Raw genomic sequence first — 23,296 nt, 5'->3', positions numbered from 1 at the left:
TGTCAGTGCTTTGGGCAACACATGTAACAGTTCTCACTTAAGGAGTTTATAGTTTAATTGGAGAGATGAGACATATCTTAAGTAAGATATAAAACTTCTTAATAGATTTTAAAAATCAATTTCTTGGACTTTTCTAAAATTTAAAAGCGTATTTTATAGTATTAAGCGTTTATAATCTTATTGCTGTTGTGGGTTTTAAACAACTTAAACATTTTCAAGAAGTTTATACATAGAGCCTAGGCGTATTAAGAGATGTGGTTTTCACTTGTGTGATGTGATATAACTGTGATGGGCCAGACTTTTGCTTTTGCTGTATTTTGGGCAGAGTGTAGTGTGTGCCCTGACTTGAGAGGGGACTGAAGAACCTAGATGGGCCCATATCCCAGGATTTAGTCTGTAATTTGGGTCTCTTCTATTTCATTGTTACGTTCCTGAAGGCCAGGATGCCTCCTCAATTACTTGGAAATCTTTTTCCCTGTACATTTCTGATCTGGTTTCTGAACTGCCTTGTGAGAAGTCTGTATTGTAGCCTGTGTAGCCTATTGCCAGCCTTACTTATATGGGTAAGCCCTTAGCTCTTTGTTTCCCTGCCTTTCTGCTTTGCCTTGTGCATGCAGTAAGTTCCTAGCAGCCTTAACATTCTCAACATCTTAATTATCCAGATGCTATGTTGCATGTGGTTGAGGCTGTACACAGCAAGACTCCAGATGGAGCCATCCACATGGTAGGTGAGTGGCGCCTCCCAAGGTGTGCAAAGCCATCATGGGAGCCCCGCCTGTCCTGCATTCGTGAACTGGGCATGCGATGCAGGAGGGCCAAGGGTACCGCTGCTCCCGGAACTCTGGAGCACTGATCAGGAGTGTCGCATGTGTCCAGTTACTTTCGAATGCAGGAGGGGGCAAGTACTAGTGGTTCATTCAGAGACCCTGGGCACTTTCTTCAGGGAAGCTATATTCATATTATAAATAAACTTTAAAAAATCATTAATATGTACAGTTAGAATTGATTTGTAGGGTTTTTGAACTGATGTAACTTGGGCAAAACTGAAGTTCTTATTTTTGTTGTTGCTGAGAGACAATAAAGATAAAAATAAAGGTTACAGATAAAAGATTTGGCATATAAGGAGTATAAATATGAAATGGGAGGGCAATTTTTAAATGAATTAATAATTTTGAAATATATATTAACACTTGTTGACTTCCAAAGTATCATCTGTGATAATTTATCTCAATGTATACCATTTAGTTGTACCAAACATCCTAATTGTTTGAAAAAAAAAAAATAAGTATCAGAAAATTATAGCAGACTTTTGATAGGCCCTACTAGCTTAGGTTTTTGCCATTTGGAAATGTTGAGTAAGATTTATATTTTTTTGTTTTTAATATTTAGAATTAGTTGCTCTTTATCATTATACTAAATGTAATATGGAAGATCATCCTTTCTTCTGACAAATAGTTTTCAGGTGTCTTTTTCTTTTTAGAGACAAGGTCTCACTCTGTTGCCTAGGCTGGAGTGCATTGGTGTGATCATGGCTCACCACAGTCTTGTCCTCCTGGGGTCAAGTGCCCACTTCAGCCTCTTGGGTAGCTAGGACAACAGGTGCATGCCAGCACACCTGGCTAATTTTTTAAAAAATGTTTTTATGTAGAGGCAGAGGTCTTGCTCTGGTTGCGCATTCTGATCCTCAACTGTGGGTCTCAAGTGATGCTCCTGCCTCAGCCTCCCAAAGTGCTGGGATTACAGGCATGAGCCACCGTGCCTGGCCCAGTTTTCAGGTGTTTTAAAACTCATATGTATTGAGATGCTTTTTCACATCACATGTAGGTTTTGGGGCATATGTTTTTGTATCTTTGGCACTCAACCTCAGGATTTTCCAAACCGGATGTTATCATTCCCTATCACACTCCCACACCATCCTGAATGAATGGATTCTTGGATACATGAATGTTCCCACACTTAGCCCTTCCGTTTCTGCCTGGTCAGCTCTGTAATCCTAACCATTCGAGATTCTACACTTGACATCTTGGCACCACTTGTTAACTGAACTCCATGAGCTGCTGGTTGGGTAGGGTGGGAGGGCTGAGGATGTAGAAAGTAGAAAAACTATTTATAGGGTCGTCTTTAAGTCTTACTCCTACAGCTAGAAAATCATGGTTCTATTGTGATCTGTAGGAATTACAGATTGTTTATAGATGGAAAGGATAGAGTTTCTCTAGAAGCAGTTGAGTTTTTAAAAGGTTTGTTTTGTGGTCCTGGAATTTTACAGTATTTACTTTTCTAGGTGAGCAAATTAAACTTTCAAAATATATGTCTGTTAGAACTGTAGTAAAATTACTTCTCTAAATAATTCATTAGTAAGTCATGGATCAGAAGCTGTCGTTGGCAGGGAGGGAGGTGGGAGACAGAGGCATGGGTAGGGAAGAGAATTAAATACAGGCAGTCCTCATATCTGCAGGTTTCACATGCTTTGTTTTCACACCTGCAGATTCAACCATGTGTAGATGGAAAATGGTTAATAATACAAATTTTATTTATTTATTTATTTATTTATTTATTTATATTTATTTTGTTTTTGAGGTGGAGTCTCTCTCTGTTGCCCAGACTGGAGGGCAGTGGCATGATCTCGGCTGGCTGCCAGCTCTGTCTCCCGGGTTCACACCATTCTCCTGCCTCAGCCTCCGGAGTAGCTGGGACTACAGGCACACGCCACCATGCCCGGCTAATTTTTTGTATTTTTAGTAGAGACGGGGTTTCATTGTGTTAGCCAGGATGGTCTCGATCTCCTGACCTCGTGATCCACCTGCCCTGGCCTCCCAAAGTGCTGGGATTACAGGTGTGAGGCCCCGCACCTGGCCAATAATAATACAAATTTTAAAATAATGGTATACAACTGTCTACATAACATTACATTTATTAGGTATTACAAGTAATCTAGAGATGATTTAAAGCATATGGGAGGATGTGTGTAGGCTATATGCAAATACTATAGCATTTTATATGAGGGACTTGAGCATCCTCAGACTTTGGTGTCTGCAGGGGTCCTGGGTACTGAGGGACAACTGTATTGCATGAATTTTTTGAATACTTTTGCAACACCATAGTGTTTCTTTGACTGATGTTTCTCCTACATGAACAGTTTGGAAAAAATTCTTTTTTTTTTTTTTTTCAGGTTCTTAAGACAGTCTGGTGATACAATTCAGTTTTTGACTACTGAAAAATTAAGGTTTTTCACTGTGAAACTTCTGTAGTGCTGCCTTTTTGTTAGTCCAGAAATGATTGGCTTCTTTATTATATGAGTGTACTGTTGGGTAATTTAAATATATACTAAAGCTTTCTTATGGCTGCACTGTAATTTCCCATAGAGCTTATTATTAGTCTTGAACTCCAGCCAAGAGAACTTAATGACCATTGTAGTGCTGTGCAATAGGTCCTTCACTTTTATGAAAAGACAAAACTTGTTTTAGTTTTTTGTTAGAAATAAGTTGATTTGTTTCCTAGGGCTGATGTAATTATAAGTACCAATATTGGGTGGCTTAAAACAACACATGTATTGTGTCACAGTTCTAGAGGCTTAAAAATGTGAAATCAAGGTGCCAGGAGGGGCGTGTCTCCTGTTCTAGCTCTGGTGGCTGCTAGACTCACATGCTGTTTGGCTTGTAGATGGATTACTGCAGTCTTTGCCTCCATCTTCACATGGACTTCTCCCTGTGTTTCTCTGTGTCTCTTCCCCCTAACAAGGATACCAGTCATTGGGTTAGGACCTAGGCCCACCCTACTCCTGAATGGGCTCATCTTAACTAAATACATCTGCAGTGACACTTTCCAAATAAGGTCACAGTCTGAAGTACTGGGAGTTAGGGGTTTCAACGTATTTCATTTGTGGGATACAGTTTGACCCATAACTTCTGTGCTTGTCCAGAGAATGAATTCTAAGGCATTGCCATGATGTGTGTGTGTGTGTGTATGTGTGTGTGTGTGTGTGTGTGTGTGTGTGTTTGAGATGGATTCTCTCTCTGTTGCCAGGCTGCAGTGCAGTGGTGCAATCGCGGCTCACTGCAACCTCCAACTTCTTGGTTCAAGCGATTCTCCTGCCTCAGCCTCCTGAGTAGCTGGGATTACAGCAGGTGCCACCACACCCAGCTAATTTTTGTATTTTTAGTAGAGACGGGGTTTCACTGTGTTGGCCAGGATGGTTTCGGATTTCCTGACCTTGTGATCTGCCTACCTCAGCCTCCTAAAGTGCTGGGACTACAGGCATGAGCCACCGGGCCCAGCCAGTGTATATACTTTTTATTTATTTATTTATTTTTATTGATTTATTTTTTTGAGATGGAGTCTCACTCTGTCACCAGGATGGAGTGCAGTGGTGTGATCTCGGCTCACTGCAGCCTCCGCCTCCTGGGTTCAAGCGATTCTCCTGCCTCAGCCTCCTGAGTAGCTGGGAATACAGGTGTGTGCCACCATGCCCAGCTAATTTTTTTTTTTTTTTTTTTTTTTTTAGTAGGGACGGGGTTTCACCATGTTGGCCAGGATGGTCTCAATCTATTGACCTTGTGCCCGCCTTGGCCTCCCAAAGTGCTGGGATTACAGGTGTGAGCCGCCATGCCTGGCCTTGTATTTTTTAAATCGTTATTTCTTGGTTTTTAAACAATACTTAACCTTAGTTATTTAGCTTCATTTTGAATCTTCAACTTAGCTAAATCCAGGTGATATAAAACTCAAGTAACTGAAGTTAATGTACATAACATAAGTTCGTCTTAACTCATGATAAGGGTTTTTAAAGCAGATTCCAGGGTATACATACGTATACAGATGGTCCCCAATGTTACAACGGTTTGATTTATGCTTTTTCGACTTTATGATGGTACAAAAGTGATATACATTAAGTAGATACCATGCATTGAGTTTTGATCTTTTCCCAGGACAGTAATTGGTGGTACGATTCTCTCTCGGGGCTGGGCAGTGACCTTGAGCCATGGCTTCCAGTCAGCCACATGGTCATGAATGTCCAACATTTTTTGGATGTTGTGTTTTTGCACTTCATCATGTCTATGAAGTGCCCATTTTCAACTTTGTGATATTTTCACTTGACAGTTTATCAGGTAAGGCCTTTTGTGGTTTGAGCATCTGTGTACACGCATACATCTGCTGTATACTTGGAGGAACCATTGAAACTACTCTCAACGTTTTCAGTTTGGTTTTAATCTGCAAAATGTGTTGATGACAAATATTTCTCCTCTGTGTAGATTTTTTAAGTAGTGAAGTTTATTTGGAATTAAGTTTAGTGAATTCATTAATAACCTAGTTGGGTAATGATCTTTTGGCAAAAATGAGCCATAGTTATAAAGCAGTAACATGTTACTGTGTGGTTTAGAACTTGATTTTGAGAGCAGTTCCAAAGCAGATTGTTTCAGAATTTATTTTTACTTCCTGGATTAAGAGAACTATATTTTTAAAACAAAATAATTATGTTATGTTTACAAGTATGTGTTGTGTAATATAGTAATTCTCTGTAAAACTTGTCTTCCTAAAACTGGTCTTTCTGTCCATAGCAGGAATATTGGTCAAACCTGTCAAAAAATAATCATGGATACCTATTAGTTGTTCAGCTTTGATATTAGATAGTTCATTATGTGGATTTAAGTTACGTTGGCAGTGTGAATTCTTGGGGAAATCAGCATAATTATTGTTTCTCATAATGTTGCTTTACATTTACATTTTTCAGTTTCTTTCATGCCAGTTATTCTTTGGTACTTTCTCATGAGTGTTTAGAAGGGGAATCTGTCATGGCCATAGGCTCTGTCATTGTACATATGTTTAAATGTCACATCAGGGTATTTATTTCCAAATGCATATTCTTTTAAATAAATCCATTATTAATGTAAAAATCAGAAATTACAACTGGTGTGAATTACATACTTTTCGATATTTGATAATACCAGGAAAACGTCAAGAAAGTTGTTAGGAAATTTTTGAAAGTTTCTGCCTCTTTGAAAATATGTTGTCTAAAATTATAACTTGGTATTTATTTTTTCAGACATCTCTTTATAATCATTAATTTATATTAATAAAATGGAATGTATAGCTCTCTAGAAGGCACTAAATTTGCACAGCATGTATCTTGCCTACTGTCAACTAGTCAAGACCTCTACCTGGTGTAAAGATGTAAACGTATATCATAAGACATGCATAATGCATTCTGTCTGTACCCATATGAAAAGTGAAACCATCCTTCAAGAGCATCTTGTTTGATGATGTCTAACCCAAACTTTGGTCACCATGCTTCAGTAGTTACTACTCTTTAATTCTTTCTCAGCCATCCATCCCTTCTTTCTTAACTCCTAGATATAATTTGGTCTGAAAAATACGAATCTAGTTCAATTCTTGAGGAAACTCATGCCTAGGAAATTAATTTACTTAAGATTATATGGGCCGGGCACGGTGGCTCACGGCTCATACCTATAATCCCAGCACTTTGAGAGGCCAAGGCGAGTGAATCACTTGAGGTCAGGAGTTCGAGACCAGCCGGGCCAACACGTCGAAACCCCATTTCTACTAAAAATACAAAAATTAGCCGAGCGTAGTAGCACACGCCTGAAATCCCAGCTACTTAGGAGGCTGAGGCAGGAGAATTGCTTGAACATGGCAGGCAGAGGTTGCAGTTAGCGCATTTAGCCCAGATCGCCCCACTGTACTCTAGCCTGGGTGACAGAGCGAGACTCTGTCTCAAAAAAAAAAAAAAAAAAAATTATACGACTGGGTGTAGTTTGTGCCTGTAATCTCATAAACTCAGCTACTTGGGAGACTGAGGCAGGAGGATTGCTTGAGCCCAGGAGTTTTAAGATCAGCCTGGGTGACATAGTGAGACCCTGTTTCTTTAAAAAAAAAAAAATGCAGTTAATAATTTTGGACTACATTCCAGATTCTTTGTTTCAGTTGAGTGCTTTTTCTAGTACTCCAGGTATTTTACACAATACTGCTCTCTTTAGTACACAAGGCTGATTTTTGGGAAATTGCCATTTTTAACCCATAAAGCCCACAAATTCATTATAATTTAGCCGAATAGCATAAATATTGAGTTAACCTCTGGAATCAGGCTTTGACTTTGATATTGACCTTACCACTTAACTAACTGGAGACTTTGACAAGTGACATAAATGTCTGTCTCTGTGTTTCCTTATTTATATCCACAGAGATAAAGCTATCTCCAGATCATAGGGCCATTTTGAAGATTAAATGAGATAAGGTGAAGCATTTGAATGTTCACCATAAATGTTAGCTGCTTTTTATTATTACTACTTTTTATTATTACTAGCATTATTTATTTTTTCATTATTATTGTTAACATAGACCCGTCTAAGGGCAGAAAGAAATCTGACCAAGAATGGCGTGAAAGTCAGCCGTGAAGGTTAGGACTCCCTGAAAATAAGAAAAGAAAAGTGGTAACATCACTCTATATCCAAGGGCATGGATAAGGATGATTCAGAATTTTTTTTATAACGTTGTGTTAAGATATGTAGAGAAATATACACGTACACACACATAGATATATATGTCCATGGACATCAAAATAAGTATAGGTTAGGAAGTTACCCTGGAAGTCAGAATTGAGATAATTATTTTAATTAGCAAATGTTTATGTTTGAGTGGTTGAAGGCAGTGTCTTTCACCTTGATGCCTGTTGTGTTTAGCACTGGATGGAAAATGGCTATTTTTACGAATGACTACTTTAATGCTTGGTTCATTCATATGTAATCTTTCTTTTCTCCTTTAATAGTAGTGGTCTCTCCTGTTTTCAAGTTGAAAAATGTATTAAGGTAATTTATAAAGCAATGACATATGGAAGAGGAGATGGGAAATTGTTTCTCAATGGGAAAGTGTTTATAAATGGGATAGGTATACTAAATCTATTTCCATTTAGGGAAAGAGGAAAGGAATGGTATTAATATATTTCTCTAATATTTTTCCACCTTTGAAAGTTTGCCATGTTAGGAATCCTGGGGATGGAGTGATGAATCATGGCATTGGTCTGCAGTTCACACTGCTGGGAGCCGCCCCCCCCCACACACACACACAGAGGTTGCACACACACAAACACAGGTTTCCTTATGCTCATGCGACTTCTTTTATTATTTAAAATATCTTAAAGTTTTATCTCACCAAGGAGGCCTTTTCTCTTTCTTTCTAGAAAGCCAACAATGAGGCCAATCAGAGTGATACAAGTGTCTCTCTGTCAGAACCCAAGAGCAAAAGCAGCCTTCACTTACTGTCCCATGAAACAAAGATTGGATCTTTTCTAAGCAACAAAACTTTAGATGGCAAAGACAAAGCCGGCCTTTGTCCAGATGAAGATGATATGGAAGGAGATTCTTTCTTTGATGATCCCATTCCCAAGCCAGAGAAAACTTATGGTTTGTGAGTAAATAGTTTTTGAACTGTGAGACTGAGGGTTTAAAAATAAATGTTTTCATTTTGTAGTTAAAAAATAATGAACTATGGATGGTTTATAATTATTGGATCCATAAATCTGATTATGCATTGTTAATGCCTTTGATGTTGTAAAACAACCCCAGGTTTTAGAAAAACCTAGACATGATTTATTCTAACAGGTAAGTGTAGATTGTCAGCCACTTGCCAGGGCTGTTCCAGGGTGGGGTACAGCAATGATAGAAGAGGAAGACTCCTGCCCTCAGGAAGCTCCCGCTCTGGCAACGGAGTCAGGCAATGAGGGTTATGCTGCGGTGTGTTGGGTGATGAGAGCAGAACAGTGATGGAAGCCGAAGTGTGTGGTCAGGGCAGGTGCATGTCAGCTGTCCAAATTGGAGGGGGCCTCACTTGGAGCTGCCCAGTAAGCAAAGAACTAGAGGAGATGAGGGAGTTGCCATGGGTTGATGGAGCTCTGGGGAGAGGAAACAGCAGACAGCAGAGAGGTGAGTGGGGGCGTAGCAGAGAGAGCAAGATGGGGATCAGATGAGGTGGACTCAGAGATGAGGGGCTGGATGGCTTTCCTTTGAAACTGGAAGCCCTGAGGGTCTTGATCCGGCGTCCATTACAGAAGGATCCCAGGGTTGCTGAGGAAGGTTGGACTTGGAGTTTCCAGGTAGGAGGCCATTAATGATTATTCAGGTGAGAAGTGATAGAAGTGGTGGGGAGAAACAGGTGGGTTTTAGAAGTATTTTGAGGTTAGATGGAAAAGGATTTGCCAGTAAGTGCTAGAGAAAAAAGTAATATCCAGAGTGGCATCATGGTTTTTAGCCTGCAAAACTAGAAGGTTGGAAACCCATTAGATGAAGAATGGCAAGAGGAAGAGTGGATTGCACAGACAGGTGGCATGAAAGCCTGGAGGCCCCTGTCGCTGTGCTAAGTTAGAGAAGATTGCTAGTGGAAATCCGAAGTAGGCGATTGGGTATGTGAGTTGGGATTGGGAGAGGTCTAGGCTGCAGATGTAAATTAGGAGTCTTCAGTTTGTAGATAATGTGGGTGTGGGAGACTACAGAGGATCACCAAGGAAGCAGGTCCTGCACACCTTGAGGCCAGAGTAGGGAGCTGGAAGCAGTGGAGGAGATGGAACCAGGAGAGTGGTGTCTTTGGAGGTGGCGGTAGGGAGGAGTAGCTGTATGATGCCATTGGATTTAGCCATCTGGAGGTCAGTGAGGACCTTGACACAGTTTTGTTGGAATGGGGGTGTGAGGCAGGTGAGAGAATTAGAGTACATTCAAGACAGGAAAGGATTGTAGATGACAGATAGTTTTCTGATGAGTTGTAAAAGTGTGCAGAGGAACAGGGTGGTGGCTGGAGGGGTAGGATTTAGGGCTGAAAAGCGTGTTTAGGTGGGAGAAAGAACAGCATGTATGCAGACGAACACTGCTCAGCTTTAAAGATGGAAGAATTAATGATGTAAGGGAGTGAGAGGAGAACTCCTGGAGGGCTGCACAGCAATGGAATCCCATGCAGGGGCTTGTGTTTGCTGGAAAAGTGGAGAGCGTGTGGGTCCCGTTGTAGGCAGGGGGTGGATATGATGGTGGCACCTGTGCAAGCTGTCACCGTAGTTCATAGTTGCATGAGGATGGAGGACGGAGGTTGCGATTTGAAGAGAGCGGAGAAAGTGTGAAATCTTTCTATAACAAAGTAAGGCGAGAAGGGACTGTGGAAACCTGGGGGGTGTTGGGCAGTGTTAAAGGTACCCTTGAGGTTAGTGGTCATGACTTTAAGGGGAGTTCATCAGCATGGCTGTTTGTGGTTTCTGTAAACAATATTTAATCTGTGAGGTGGCACTTATTTGCTAGTAAACTCCTGTATTGTCCCTTGGCTGCATGTCTGGGTGATGGAAAAGGGCTTCTGGAAAAAAATCACAGTGCAGAGGTCAATTTAGTTTATAAGATTATCAAACAGAATTCTAAAGAGAGGTGAGCTGATTTCTTACACCCTGGCTGTGCTGATTGTGGTTGATCTGTAGTTTGCACTCCCTTGGTATACTTTATGGTTTTGAATTTTTAAAGTCTATATTCTTGATTTCCAGCCACTGTGCATATAAAGTATCTTTTAAGTTGCTTTTGTTTCAGTGGCAGGATAAAAGTGTTTAGTGGCAGAACATAAGAGCACCGATTAACTGTCCTTGTTTCTTGCTAGGAGGAGTGAACCTAGGAAGCAACCAGGAAGCCTGGCCTCGCTCTCGGATGCACCCCCCTTAAAAAGTGGACTCAGCTCCCTGGCGGGGGCCCCTTCCTTAAAAGACTCTGAGAGTAAGTGCCCAAAGATGTGGGCTTGAATACTCGGGATATTTTTTCTCTAATTAAGCACTATATGATTATTGTTGATTTTTTTTTTCCAGGAAAATCACTAAAATAACCTATAATTTTATCACTCAGAAATCTTTCCTGTTAATATTTTGTTACTTCTTATGTGGTCATATTTTATATGTTGTTTTGTATTCTGCCCCTTCCTATACCTACATACCATCGGAATACTTTTTAGTTGATTTTTTAGCTGATTTGTATTATCTATAGAAATATAATTTTTAAATCATCTCTCCTTTTTTGGACATTTACAGTGACTTGAGTCGGATTTGCTTTCAATTAATTTTAAAAAATTTGTTTAGTGATACCACAGTAAGTATCATAAAATGTTAAATAAAAAATTATTCTGCAGATCATTTTCAAGAATGACCTGACATGTCATCGTAAATGCAGCAGAGCTAAAGAGCACTGATTACATGTGGAATAGTCTAGCTCTGGCACTAGTTACTTTCCCACCTCTCCCCACACAGTGATAGGAATTTAAACAGCATAGCCCTGAACAGGTAGGATGGGCAGAGGTCCTTTGGAAACCATATAATAGTAAATGTTGTATTTAATTAGCGTAGTGTTTCAGAGCTTCGTGTACCTCTTTTGGAAAGTTTCCAAAAGTAGATTCACTAGGAATTTGCAGTATGAGTTTTGCATAATTGTCCAGTACTTCCGAATCTTTTTGTATTGCTTGATATACTGTGGGACTTCCTAGGGCACATAAGAGAGCCGACCTCTTTCTTCTCTTAAACCAGCCATGTATTTATAAGGTTCGTATCCCTTCCCATTTGCTTCTTTGGTTACTGCCACCTTTAAGAAAGGAATCCAGGACATCATGAACGTGTCATTCTGACACTGATTAGAGAATGATCATTTAGAGAGGACGTTGAGAACGAAGGACCAAAAACCAGTGAGGATTGTCACTTTAGTAAATGAAATAGCAGTTGCATTGAAGAAAAATTTAGAAGTTCAAAGGAAAAATAAGATTCATGAAAATAATTAACAGTAGTCTATGAATTCATACCTAACAGGGCTGTTTATGGAAAGTGATGTCTTATAATTAGGCAAAAATATTTTTTGGTGGTTGTGTTCCAATAAAGTAGTATTGTTTATGGTTTAAAAAGGGTTGTAGCCGGGCGCAGTGGCTCATGCCTTTAAACCTAGCACTTTGGGACGCCAAGGCGGGTGGATCACAAGGTCAGGAGTTTGAAACCAGCCTATCTAACATAGGGAAACCCTGTCTCTACTAAAAATACAAAAATTAGTCGGGTGTGGTAGCACGTGCCTGTAGTCCCAGCTACTTAGGAGGCTGAGGCGGGAGAATCGCTTGAACCTGGGAGGCGGAGGTTGCAGTGAGCCAAGGCTGCGCCATTGCACTCCAGCTTGAGTGACAGAGTGAGACTCCGTCTCAAAAAAAGGGTTGTAATGCATAGTTTAAGCATTCATTAATCACAGTTTATTTTTTCCTTAGTTTTAGGTTATTATGCTCCTGTCATAAAGAAGCCCCCATATTGAACAACAACAAAAATTGATGTGGTTTAGAGACTGTTGTATTCTAAAAGTCACTCTAATGCTAGTATTTTTTCCTGTTCACAGGTAAAAGGGGAAATACGGTTTTGAAAGATCTGAAATTGATCAGTGATAAAATTGGATCACTTGGATTAGGTAACTAGATTTCCAGTTTTTGTGTTGATCGTTTTAAAGTGATTATTTTTAGGGTAAGGTTGTAAAAGAAGTGACTCAGTCTGCCTACGCTGAACACCTTCCTGCCGCTGCTCATTCAGCAGGTGTTTGAATGGCTTTTACGTGTTCAGGATTACACCCTATACGAGAGATGGCTACAGCAACAGCCATCATGTCCTCATGAACCTCTGTCTTCATGGAGTTTGAATTCTGGTCAGGAATATGGACATTAAACGGGCATCTACAGATAATTTTGAGTGTAAAAGGGTCAGTATATATTTGTATGGAAATGGCTAGTAGGTTACCTTTGTCCAGTCTTGGCATTCAGGGAAGACCTTTTATAAGAAGTGACTTCTGTGCAGAAGCTTCATGGTTAAGTAGATGTATAAGAGAGAAGGGAAGATATTTCAGTTCAGATAGAAAAATTTGTGCAGAGGCAGAGCCATTTGCTAGATGCTGGTAGTACATGGTCCAGGCCTCAGAGAATTCAGTCTAATGGGGAAACAGACTTATTGAAAGAAAAATTGTGAGATGTGTTCAGTTCTGTTCTATGGAGCAGAAGTTGGTAAGCCTGCCATGTAAGTACGTTCATTCCTATGGAAGTAAGAGTGTCAGTGTGAACATTACCGAGCCCTGCACCATATGCTGAGAGCACAGTTCTCATTGAGTGTTCTGTTGTGTACAAGACTGTAGCAGGGTGACAGGCATACTTTAGGCAGACTCATTTATGTAAAGGCAAACTTGCTGACCTGAAGGAATCGGTGCAGCCAGCTTCTCGATGGCCACTTCCTATGCTCTCTGTGGATGTGATGGCATCGCTTCCTGGTCTGTAATCACTCACACATGGAAGCATTGGAAGACAGCTGCACAGGCAGGTTGGGGAGAAAGACAGCTGTGTCCCGTGTGCTTTTAAAACCCAGCCCTGTCCGAGGGGCAGCTCCGAGAACGCCCTTCCCTCTTCTGGAGAGACATTTTGGATAGTGCAAAGAACTTGGGCTTGGAGTTGGATGGAAGTGACATCTCAGATGTGGCACTGATTGATGGGTAGCGTAGGGAGATAAACTAAACTGCTACTTCCTCATCTGTTAAGTGGAACTAGTAACATCTGCCTTGTTTTAAAGAATAAATAGGATTTAAATATCTCTTCATACGTAAATTAAAGTACAGTGCCTGGCATGGTAGGTGCCTAGTAAATGTTAGTTTTCTTTTTATGTTACTTTGTTCCCCCATTTGCAGAAGAATAAATGTTCCCTGAGCCGCCTGGATTCTTGTTCACACAGTGCCCTGGAGTCCTGGTAACTGAGTTGCTGGTTGTGCTGCCCTCTGCTCTTTGTGCGTCCTGGTTGCTGGCTGGCCAGCTAGGTGGGCCTGCCCCCTTTCCCTCCCTTGTGCTTTTCCTGTCAGCTGTGGTTGTGGTTGCCATTAGATGTTCTTTTCCACTCGACCTCAATGGCTAACTGCCACTGGAGACTTTACTCCTGACTTCTGCACTGTGATGGCTGCCCTGTCCCCTTTGTGTTCTGTTTTTTTTCACTTTTGTGGTGTTTCACTCTGTTGCCAAACCTTTTAGCTTTTTTCTCTTGACTGCTCTATTCTCTTACCAAAGTGAGGGTTTTCCCGCCTGTTTCTGAGTGGGGAGCTGCTGAGAATTCTCATCCTTAGGAGGGAATGTGGTTACTGGGGCTTCAGAGTTGCTGGGTACAGGCAGGAGGGTGGTGTGCTCCTTCACTTCAGTTCTCTCGGGACTTAGGCTTACCTCGGGTTGGAATTGGGGTAGTTACGCAGGTGAGAACTACCAGTTCACTAGCTGGATGTTTGTTATTTAGCTAGGCATTAGGATTCAGTAGAAATAAAGATTTATTTAGTTTTGCAACAATGTTGTGTTCTGTCTGGGTTTTTCACATTTTAAATATACAGTACTCTAGATATTTTGAGTAATACGTAGAGAGATGCTAGTGGACTAGCCTAGGAGAATAATGATGTTAGTGATAAGTGCCTGGTGCTGTACCAAGGAATTATTTTATTTAATTCATATCCTATGAGGTAGGTTTTATTACTATCTCCATTTTTACAGATGAAGAATAGAGGTTAAGTAACTTGCCCAAGGTCATGCTGCTTTTGGAGTCCTGCTGCATCACACAGAGCCCTCATCGTTGTGTGTTACTGCCTGTGTGTTATTTAGACGGCACTGAAATAATCATTTCAATGGGAACTTAAATTCTGAGTTCCAAAGAAATAATCTACAAATAAAGCTTTAGAGCACAATCTATTTTAGTTTGGCAGACAAATATTAAAAGTGCCCAAATGGAGTGTTTATAGATAGGTACTTTGCATACTTAAAGCAAGAGTTACTAAACTTTTTCTGTAAAGGGCCAAATAGTCTATATTTTAGGCTTTGCTGACGGCATGTACTGTGTCTCATATGGTCTTTTTTTTTTTTTTAAACAATCTTTAAAAATGTAAAAGCCATTCTTAGTTTATAGGCTGAAAAAAAGCAGGTCATCAGCCAGAGGCAAGAATGAAAGTAAGGAAAGCAGAAGGCTGTCAGGAAGTCCGGGCCAAAGATGACTGGGGTAAGGGCAGATAAGACAGAGGGTATGGGATGGGGAGGAGAGACTGTCAAAAAAGGAAGAAAACAAGAATCCTTGGCCTGAGGGCCAAAATTTGCTGACCCTTAAAGTAATGTAGGACAGGTTGAGTATCCCTTAACGCAAATGCTTGGGACCAGAAGTGTTTCGGAATCTGGATTTTTTTGGATTTTGAAATGTTTGCATTTTTCTTACCAGATGAGCCTCCCAAATCCGAAAATCTGAAAGTCTGAAATGCTCCAATGAGCAGTTTCTTTGATCATCACATTGGCATTCGAAAAGTTTTGGATTTCATTCAAGTTTGGATTTCAAATTTTTGCATTTGGGATGCTCAACCTATATGTATTCTGTTAATCATTTTGACACTGGCTTAAATTACTGTTAATACTAAACAATACATAACCAAGAAGTCAGAATCTAATGTGTTATAGCACATTATTCAGTAAATACCTTGTGTTTTGAATTGACTACAAATGCTGGCAGATGGGGAATCCAGTTAGCTTCCTTTAAGTCCACATTGCAGCCACAGCTGTCCTTGCTGTCTCAGCTCAGTGTCCACCTCTGCTCTCCTCACTGGCCTTCATACATAGGAACACCATGATGGGTCCTTGGAGGCTGACATTTTAGTAGCTGCCACTGCTGGTTTTACTTAGCACTTGCAAACCAGCCACATACACGGTTTGTTTAATCAGATTTCCACCTCTCCTACTCGGCCCTGACAGTGCCTAGTTTGCCCTAACAGTGCCTAGTTTCTGTCAAGCACTTGCAGCCCTTTAACCTTTGAGGCTAAGTGGAGACGAGCTCTTAATTCTCAAGAGGAGAGGAAGCTGGAAACGTCCCTCCTGACTGCTTATGGTCAGGGATTTCCAGTTCATTACTGGGCAAGATTTGAGTGTAGCAGTAACAAGGATTCATGTTTTCTTTGTTTGCTGATATTCTCCCCACCCCATATCATCTACCCATCTGTCTTATCTGTGGGACACCTGCCTTGACCCAAGCCTTTACCTCTGTTATCTTTGACCTGGACTTTCTGACAGCCTTCTGCTTTCCTTACTTTCATTGTTGCCTCCTGTAAGCACATTTCTTCTTGCGGTGGTAAGATTATCTCCGGGAAAAGAGAAGTGAGATAGTGCTTCCCTGGACTTTGTCACTCCTGTCTTCCCCCACCCCACCCCAGACGAGCTTCCCTTTGTATCCAGGCTAAGATCCTTATTGCGACCAGCCAAGCTCTCATGATCTGGCTTCTGCCAACCCCTCTGATCGCGACTCCTTTTTTCTCCCTCCACCCATTCTGTTCCCCAAATTCATTGTTTTATGGTTGTGTGGCTTCCTTACTGATAGTTTTTAAATTTTTTTTGAGACGGTATTTTAAAAATTTAAAAATTTAAAATTTAAAAATAAAATAAATTTTTAATTTTTGGGTAGATCTTGCAATGCCAGGCTGGTCTCAAACCCCTGGGTGCAAGTGATCCTCCCGCCTTGGCCTCCCAAGTAGCTGGATTACAGACGTGCGTCACTGCTCTGAGCTGCACTGGTGGTTTTTCAAACCACCGCACACTTCCCCACCTCAAGGCTGTCACATGTTTCCTCTTCTTGGAACACACTGTCCCCAATAATTTGTACCTCTGCAACCTAGGTTTCCACTCAGTTGCATCCTTGGAGTTCTTCCCAATTGCACTAGCAGTATTTGGTTTGTTCCACTGTTTCTCTTCACTAGAGTGTTTGCTCCTTGAGATCTGAGATACCATCTTAGTCATTGCTATACCTCTAGGGGACCTAGTCATCACTCATCTGCTTGATAAATTAATCATAAGATTTGACCATAAGAAGTCAAATCATAGATTTGACCTTATCTAACTGTCTGGACAGAGCTTGAATCCCCATAGCAGTCCGACCGATTTAGAGACAGTCCAGCCTTATCTGAGGGAGGATCGAGGACAAGGCCCACAGGATCTTTGAACGGCTCTTTGAAGACCTGTCAGCCAGGTCTTCTTTTTGTGATCCACATCTTCTGCATGTGGCTGTGCATAATTCCCGGGTCTTTCATAGGCCATCCATTCGCATTTTAAGTTGGCTCTCATGTGCCTCCAAGTCTGCTTTGAGGCTGACAACCCTTTTTCCTTATCTAGCCCTCAGAAGTCCTAGGAGGGAAGGGCTGCTGATTTGCAGATTTGTGCTTTATAGCCTTAAGTTGATCTTAAGGTGCCCACTCTATCAAAGGCTCGTGGTGCACTTTGAGAAACTGGTAACACTGCCTCACCATTCACCATCCCACCTTCATTCAGTTGCCTTTTATTAAGATCTTACTGTAGACCAAGGTCTCTGTTAAGCACACCATGTACCTGAATCCTTGTGTTAACTCTGATTGGTGTGGCTTTGGCTGTACGTCAGAGCTGAGGACATGGCCAAGAAAGGGCACCTTACATTCTCAGGTGGCAGAGCTGTGGAGTGGCAGTTGAGCCCTGCTCTGTCTGACTGAAGGTGCCCTTTTTGCTGTGCTCTGTGGCCTCTTCACACTTCGTGAGTGTTTTTAACTTTTATAACGAAACAATTAGCATGTTGAAAACTCTCAGTAGTTCATCTAGTACTTAGAGGGGATTAATGATGACTTGCTATTGCTATATGCCATTAAGTCAAGGGACCTTATTAATCGTGAGCGTGCCCCATGTTAATTGCCTTAGAGTACCTGGAGTAAAGATGAGGTGTTAACCACATTTTATAGTCACTTGTAACAGTTTATTATTTCTTAGGTATTTCATTTGTCATTTGTCTTCATATTATATATGCTAAAAATGTTATTTCTAGTTCTGGACTTTTTAAATGATGCAATATAATTAGTTTTTTTTAAAGGAAATGTGTGTTTAATGGTAGGTAAATTGTGACGTGTATTAGATATAACATATCTTTTCTTAAACTTATCAGGAACTGGAGATGATGATGACTATGTGGATGATTTTAACAGGTAAGAAAAACTATTGGGCAAATACATAAATATATACATATTTGTAAACAATTTCCAAACACAAACAAGACAAAATTACGTTTGGTGCTTATTTTAGTGTATTTGATTCTGTTGTTCATATTGATTGAAGGTGAAGAAAAGATAGTTAATCCAAAATTAAATATTTGACTTTAGAGCATGTTTTTGATTTTACATTAGAATATAGACACATTATGTTCAGGAAACTTGGTAGTAAGAATGAGATGAAGAGAAACATTGAAGAATTAACTGAGAAGTCATTTAGAAGCAGTACAGTTGCCATGTTGTAAGTGTTGAATTTCTCTTCCTTCCATACCTTTTTGTGGCAGGAATTGTCTCCATTTGACTTGAAATAATGACGCTCTCAAATTAGGTTTTTGATTCAGATCTCATTTCTTAATATGTGGTCTGCCCTAGTAAGATTGCCATTCTTTTTATTTTGAGACAGAGTCTCACTCTGTTGCCCAGGTTGGAGTGCAGTGGCGCAATCTGGGCTCACTGCAACCTCCTTCTCCCAAGTTCAAGCCATTCTCCTGCCTCAGCTTCCCATGTAGCTGGGATTATAGGTGCGTGCCACTACGCCTGGCTAATTTTTGTATTTTTAGTAGAGAAAGGGTTTTGCCATGTTGGCCAGGCTGGTCTTGAACTCCTGACCTCAAGTGATCCACCCACCTGGGTCTCCCAAAGTGCTGGGATTACAGACAAGAGCCACCATGCCGGTTGATTCCTTTCTTATACACAGAAATATAATATGTAATGTAGAAGTAATATTTGTTGTGGATATGATTCGAAATTTTAAATTAGATGCCTGAGAATTTTATTTAGTTGACAGATTATCTTTCCAATTGGAAGTCTGTATTTTTTATAATTTATTATACAGTTTTTGAGAAAGAGCATGATGTAGTAGATGAAATTGTAAAAATCTGGGTTGGTTTCTTTCTTGCTGTTGTGACCAAAGTCACTGCCTTGAACCTTCATCTCCTCATCTGTTACATTGACTTGACTGCTACTGCCCTTGCCACGTTATTTTAAGGGTCAAGCAGGACAATATGTATGAAATTAATTATAGTTAATGTTATATTTTACTTAAAGGATGAAAAGAAATATCTGAATGTTTAAAGAATGGTAGTTAATCTCTTTAAATGTTTATTTTCAGAGTTCTTATTTTTTTTTTCCCCTCCTGAAATTAGTACCAGCCATCGCTCAGAGAAAAGTGAGATAAGTATTGGTGAAGAGATTGAAGAAGACCTTTCTGTGGAAATAGATGACATCAATACCAGTGATAAGGTGTGGTGTTCTGCATATCCCATAGAGCGCTTTTTTTTTTTTTAACCTATTTGTTGATTTACTGTAAAGCTTCAAAAATTCATACTAATTAGTAGAAAAACAGTTGAAAATTATGAAAAGTCATGACACAGTCCTGGCTCAAGTTTATAAAGAATGTCTTTGATGAATGTGTAAGATTGGTTTTGGTTGTCACTTCCTTTGGTACCCAAGTCTTGCTGCTGAAATACCTGAGGATTATTCCTGGGGCACTGGAATTGCTGTGGATTAAGAGGGATCAGGCTGGGTCAGGCCTGGTGAGAACTGACCACCTGGTATCATAGATGGAAGTCAGTATAGGGTACTGTGATCACAGGATGAAGCTGAGCCTGGAGTGCAGAGAGTGTGGTCATCTTGGCCAGTTGCAGCATCTGAACATGCAAGCCACGCTGGGCTAAAAACCACAGGAGACAAGACAGTAGGCCATAAAGTTATGAGTCCATATTTGAGATCCAAACTTGACCTTTTTATGTAGGCAGAGAACAGAAGATCCTTCGATGGTGAGCTGTAGCATTGCAGAGTCACCTGTCAGCACCCACATCAAGCTATCCCCAGCTCTGATGAGTTTACCGACTAGTCAGGTCAGAGGTTGCCATGGCTGGGAGGGGACTTGCTTTCCAGAACGAGGTGGGATTCTCTAAGCGTGTGATCGTCACACAGGGAGAAGGCCTTTGAGAGAGGTAGCGTTTACAATGCAACCACACAATCTAAGTTAGCAACATCTATGTTTGCATTCTTATTCTTTCATATATTTTCTTAGTTAAGCTTTAACCTTTGACCCTCAGTTTCTTTACTTGTAAGGTGGAAGTATTAATACCTATGTGATAGGATTATTTTGAAGGTTAAATGATAATATGTAAAGCACTTCTCTAATTCCTGATGTATTATACCCTTACAGTTATAAATTTAGCTTTCTCTTTTCACCCTGCATCATCCTGAAGCGGCCTGAAAAATGTTGCTTTAAAGTTTATACCAAAGAAACTATAGAAGAATTCTTTAAATGTGAGGTAGAGGACTCGAATAAATGACTGTTAAACTAGGATTTGTGAAATGATGTGGGTTGAAGAGGAGGCGTGGCATCCCTTTGCCATTGAAGGCCTTGCATGGCGTCCAGGAGTCTGGGCTTTGTTAGGCTGCTTCTCACTGGGTCCTACTAACTGGGTTTGGCACATCAATGTTCCTAGAAATTTTCACTTAAAAGCTTAAATTTAGATAATTTTGCCATTTATTAGCAGCCTTTTACATAGAATGGACTTTGACAGTCAGTGTACTTCATTAGGAAGCATTTTCTAAAGCCTTCTGTGCAGAGAATTGATACTGGGCACCTGGGGAACACAAAAGCATTTGTGTTCTTTGCAGTCAGAATACAGCAGACAATTTGGTCACCTTTCAGCCAAGGTGACCAAAACCACTGTCCATTAAGCACCTACTATTTAGAAAGCACAGGGCTGGGGATGTGGGGGTGTGAGGAAGGAGATAGCTCAGTGGAATGGGCCAGTTCTGTAAGTTCATCACATCTGGGTTTGAGTCCTGGAGCTGCTACTTACCACTCACAAATTTGGTCAAGTTGTTTAACTTTTGGGCCCTTGGGTCTCACATCTATTTTGCAAGAGAGATGGTGGTTGTGAAAATTAGAGATAAGCGTGTAAAGCATATAGCTCAGTGCTTAGCAGAATAGGCATTCAATAAATGATATCTAATACTATTATTGATTATAGTCACAATAGACATTTCTGTCATAGGCACAGATACAGACTTCTCCCCTCAAATTTATGCAGGATCAGAGAGAGAAAAGCCATGTGTACAAACATAGGAAAATCAAGTTTTATAGTGACACTTTTTATAGTAATTACTTTTTATAGTGACAAGTACCATAAAATGCCAGTCATTCATGGGCTGTGAAAATCAGAAGCAGGAACTAATATTTGATCGGGATTTTGAAAGATGACTGACTTGGTTCTGTGAGGGCTGAGGAGGAACATGGTAAGCGCCATGAGAACAGAAGGGAGATCCAGGGACATGTCTGTGCCGCCCTGACTGCAGAGCTTCACTGGAGGGCGCTGTGAGAAGAGACAGAATGTTGGGAGGAGCAGGGTTGTTAGAAGGTGACTTTGAACCAGAAATGACAGAGGATGAACTAGCAACAGAGGCCCTGGGGAGCGTAGTCCCTGCACGGGAGCCAGCACGAGCAAAGACATAGGTAGACGTTGGAGGAAGAGTGTCACATGTTTGTAAGGGACAGAACATAAGTGTGCATCCCAGGTTTCTGTTAATGCACAGCAATCTAATTCAGCAAACGTGAACATTTACACTTCATAAAACTTTTCAAAATCTTACAAAAAATTCCTGTCGATTTGTATGAAACTTGCTATCACAGGGATCCTTTATTTCCCTTTCAAGACTTGAAATGTACCTTTTAGATATTTTTATTTTGTGATATAAAATCTATTTTTATAGTTTTGAACTAAGTTGCCCACTTTGAGTTCTTATTCTAAAACTAATGAGGCATGAAAGCCGCCTTTATTAGTTTTTTGTTTTTTGTTTTTTGTTTTTTTTGAGACAAGACTCTCACTCTGTTGCCTAGGCTAGAGTGCAATGGCTGGATCTTGGCTCACTGCAGCCTCCGCCTCCTGATCAAGCAATTCTACCTTAGCCTTCTGAGTAGCTAGGACTACAGGCATGTACCACCATGCCTGGCTAGTTTTTGTATTTTTAGTAGAGATGGGGTTTCACCCATGTTAGCCAGACTGGTCTCAAACTCCTGGCCTCACGTGATCCCCCTGCCTTGGCCTCTCAAAGTGCTGAGATTACAGGCATGAGTCACCGTACCTGGCGGAAAGGCTTTATTAAATAGCCATTTATTTCTAGTTAGCTTTTGTTCATTCAGTTTTCTTTCTTGGTAACTACTTTAAATGAAGCTGTTCTTCTTGGAAGTTTCAGGTTGTTACTGTGTTTTCTTTGCCTTAAAGCAAAACTAAATTAATGACCTCCAGTAACTGAATTATCTAGATTAAGATCCTTTTCAATCCACGATTTTTCCTGTATTCACTCTTGTCTGTAGCTTAACATTCGTGTTAATACAACACTCAATTACTTTGTAAACGAAATGGAAAACCTTACCGATTTCACTCTGTAACAATGATGGGAGGAGAAAATACAGTTCCAAGGTATCAGAGTGTTTTATAATCTCTCTGCAAGCTTTTCTGACTCTTCAGTTTTTGTGTAAACTGAATTTGAATTGAATGCATAAGAACTGTAATTAAGATTCCTAGTAATTTTCTTTGTGAGATAGTTTTACAGCAAGACTATATTTGGACCAAGAGGAAGGGCAAGGACTTATCTGTTGAAAAGGGTTTTACTTATAACTTAAATTTCTGAGTATCGGAAGAATAACAAAATGAGAGGATATGTGGGGGGCAGATTAACAGACAAAAGCATCTCACAGTATATCAGGATGGAACTGTTGCATCTCTGCAAGATGTTCCTATTCTTGTGTGTTATTATCTGGCCCAGGTGTTGGCACACTTGTTCTCTAAAAGGCCACATAGTGAATATTTTAGGCTTTGCAGGCCATAACTACTCCACCCTGCCATTGTATGGAGAAGACAGCCATAGATAATGCCTAAGAGTGTGTGTGTGTGTGTGTGGCTGTGGCTGTCCCCTGGTCTGTCGCCACAATGATGAGTCTAGGTGGGACTGGAAAGGTTGAGTTCTGTCCTTACTCAGCTGTCAGTGAGACCTGCCTAGCTGTATGTTCAATATTTTGGAGCCTGTATCCTCACCCTTACTTAAGTAAGGTTTTTTCCTTACTTAAGAAATAATGTTTTCTCAGCCTGCATTATGCTTAAATAGCTATTAATATTTCCTTTCTCCATCATCATAAGTTGTTTATACAAATGAATAGGTATAAGTTGGCTAATAGGTTAACTTTCTAGTTT

The 23,296-nt window shown here is 40.4% G+C and overlaps 1 protein-coding gene across 10 annotated transcripts in view; it reads left to right on the top strand.

The window, feature by feature from the left end:
- Nucleotides 1–23,296, top strand: part of CEP43 (centrosomal protein 43) — a 44,552-nt gene that overhangs the window by 16,996 nt on the left and 4,260 nt on the right. For 3 of the 10 annotated variants that reach the window (XM_045391722.2, XM_005551444.5, XM_074038996.1), the window contains 5 exons: nt 8,189–8,415; nt 10,630–10,742; nt 12,381–12,449; nt 17,978–18,017; nt 19,226–19,322. In XM_045391722.2, coding sequence (XP_045247657.2) covers nt 8,189–8,415; nt 10,630–10,742; nt 12,381–12,449; nt 17,978–18,017; nt 19,226–19,322 — 546 coding nt within the window. Of the gene's footprint in view, nt 1–7,777; nt 7,818–8,188; nt 8,416–10,629; nt 10,743–12,380; nt 12,450–13,703; nt 13,830–17,977; nt 18,018–19,225; nt 19,323–23,296 lie in introns of all 10 variants that reach the window. The other 7 variants (XR_012434390.1, XR_012434388.1, XR_012434389.1 and 4 more) reach the window with 4 other exon arrangements.

This window comes from Macaca fascicularis, chromosome 4 (genome assembly GCF_037993035.2).
Source record: "Macaca fascicularis isolate 582-1 chromosome 4, T2T-MFA8v1.1".
NCBI lineage: Eukaryota > Metazoa > Chordata > Mammalia > Primates > Cercopithecidae > Macaca > Macaca fascicularis.
This window is presented reverse-complemented; position numbering and strand designations above follow the sequence as displayed.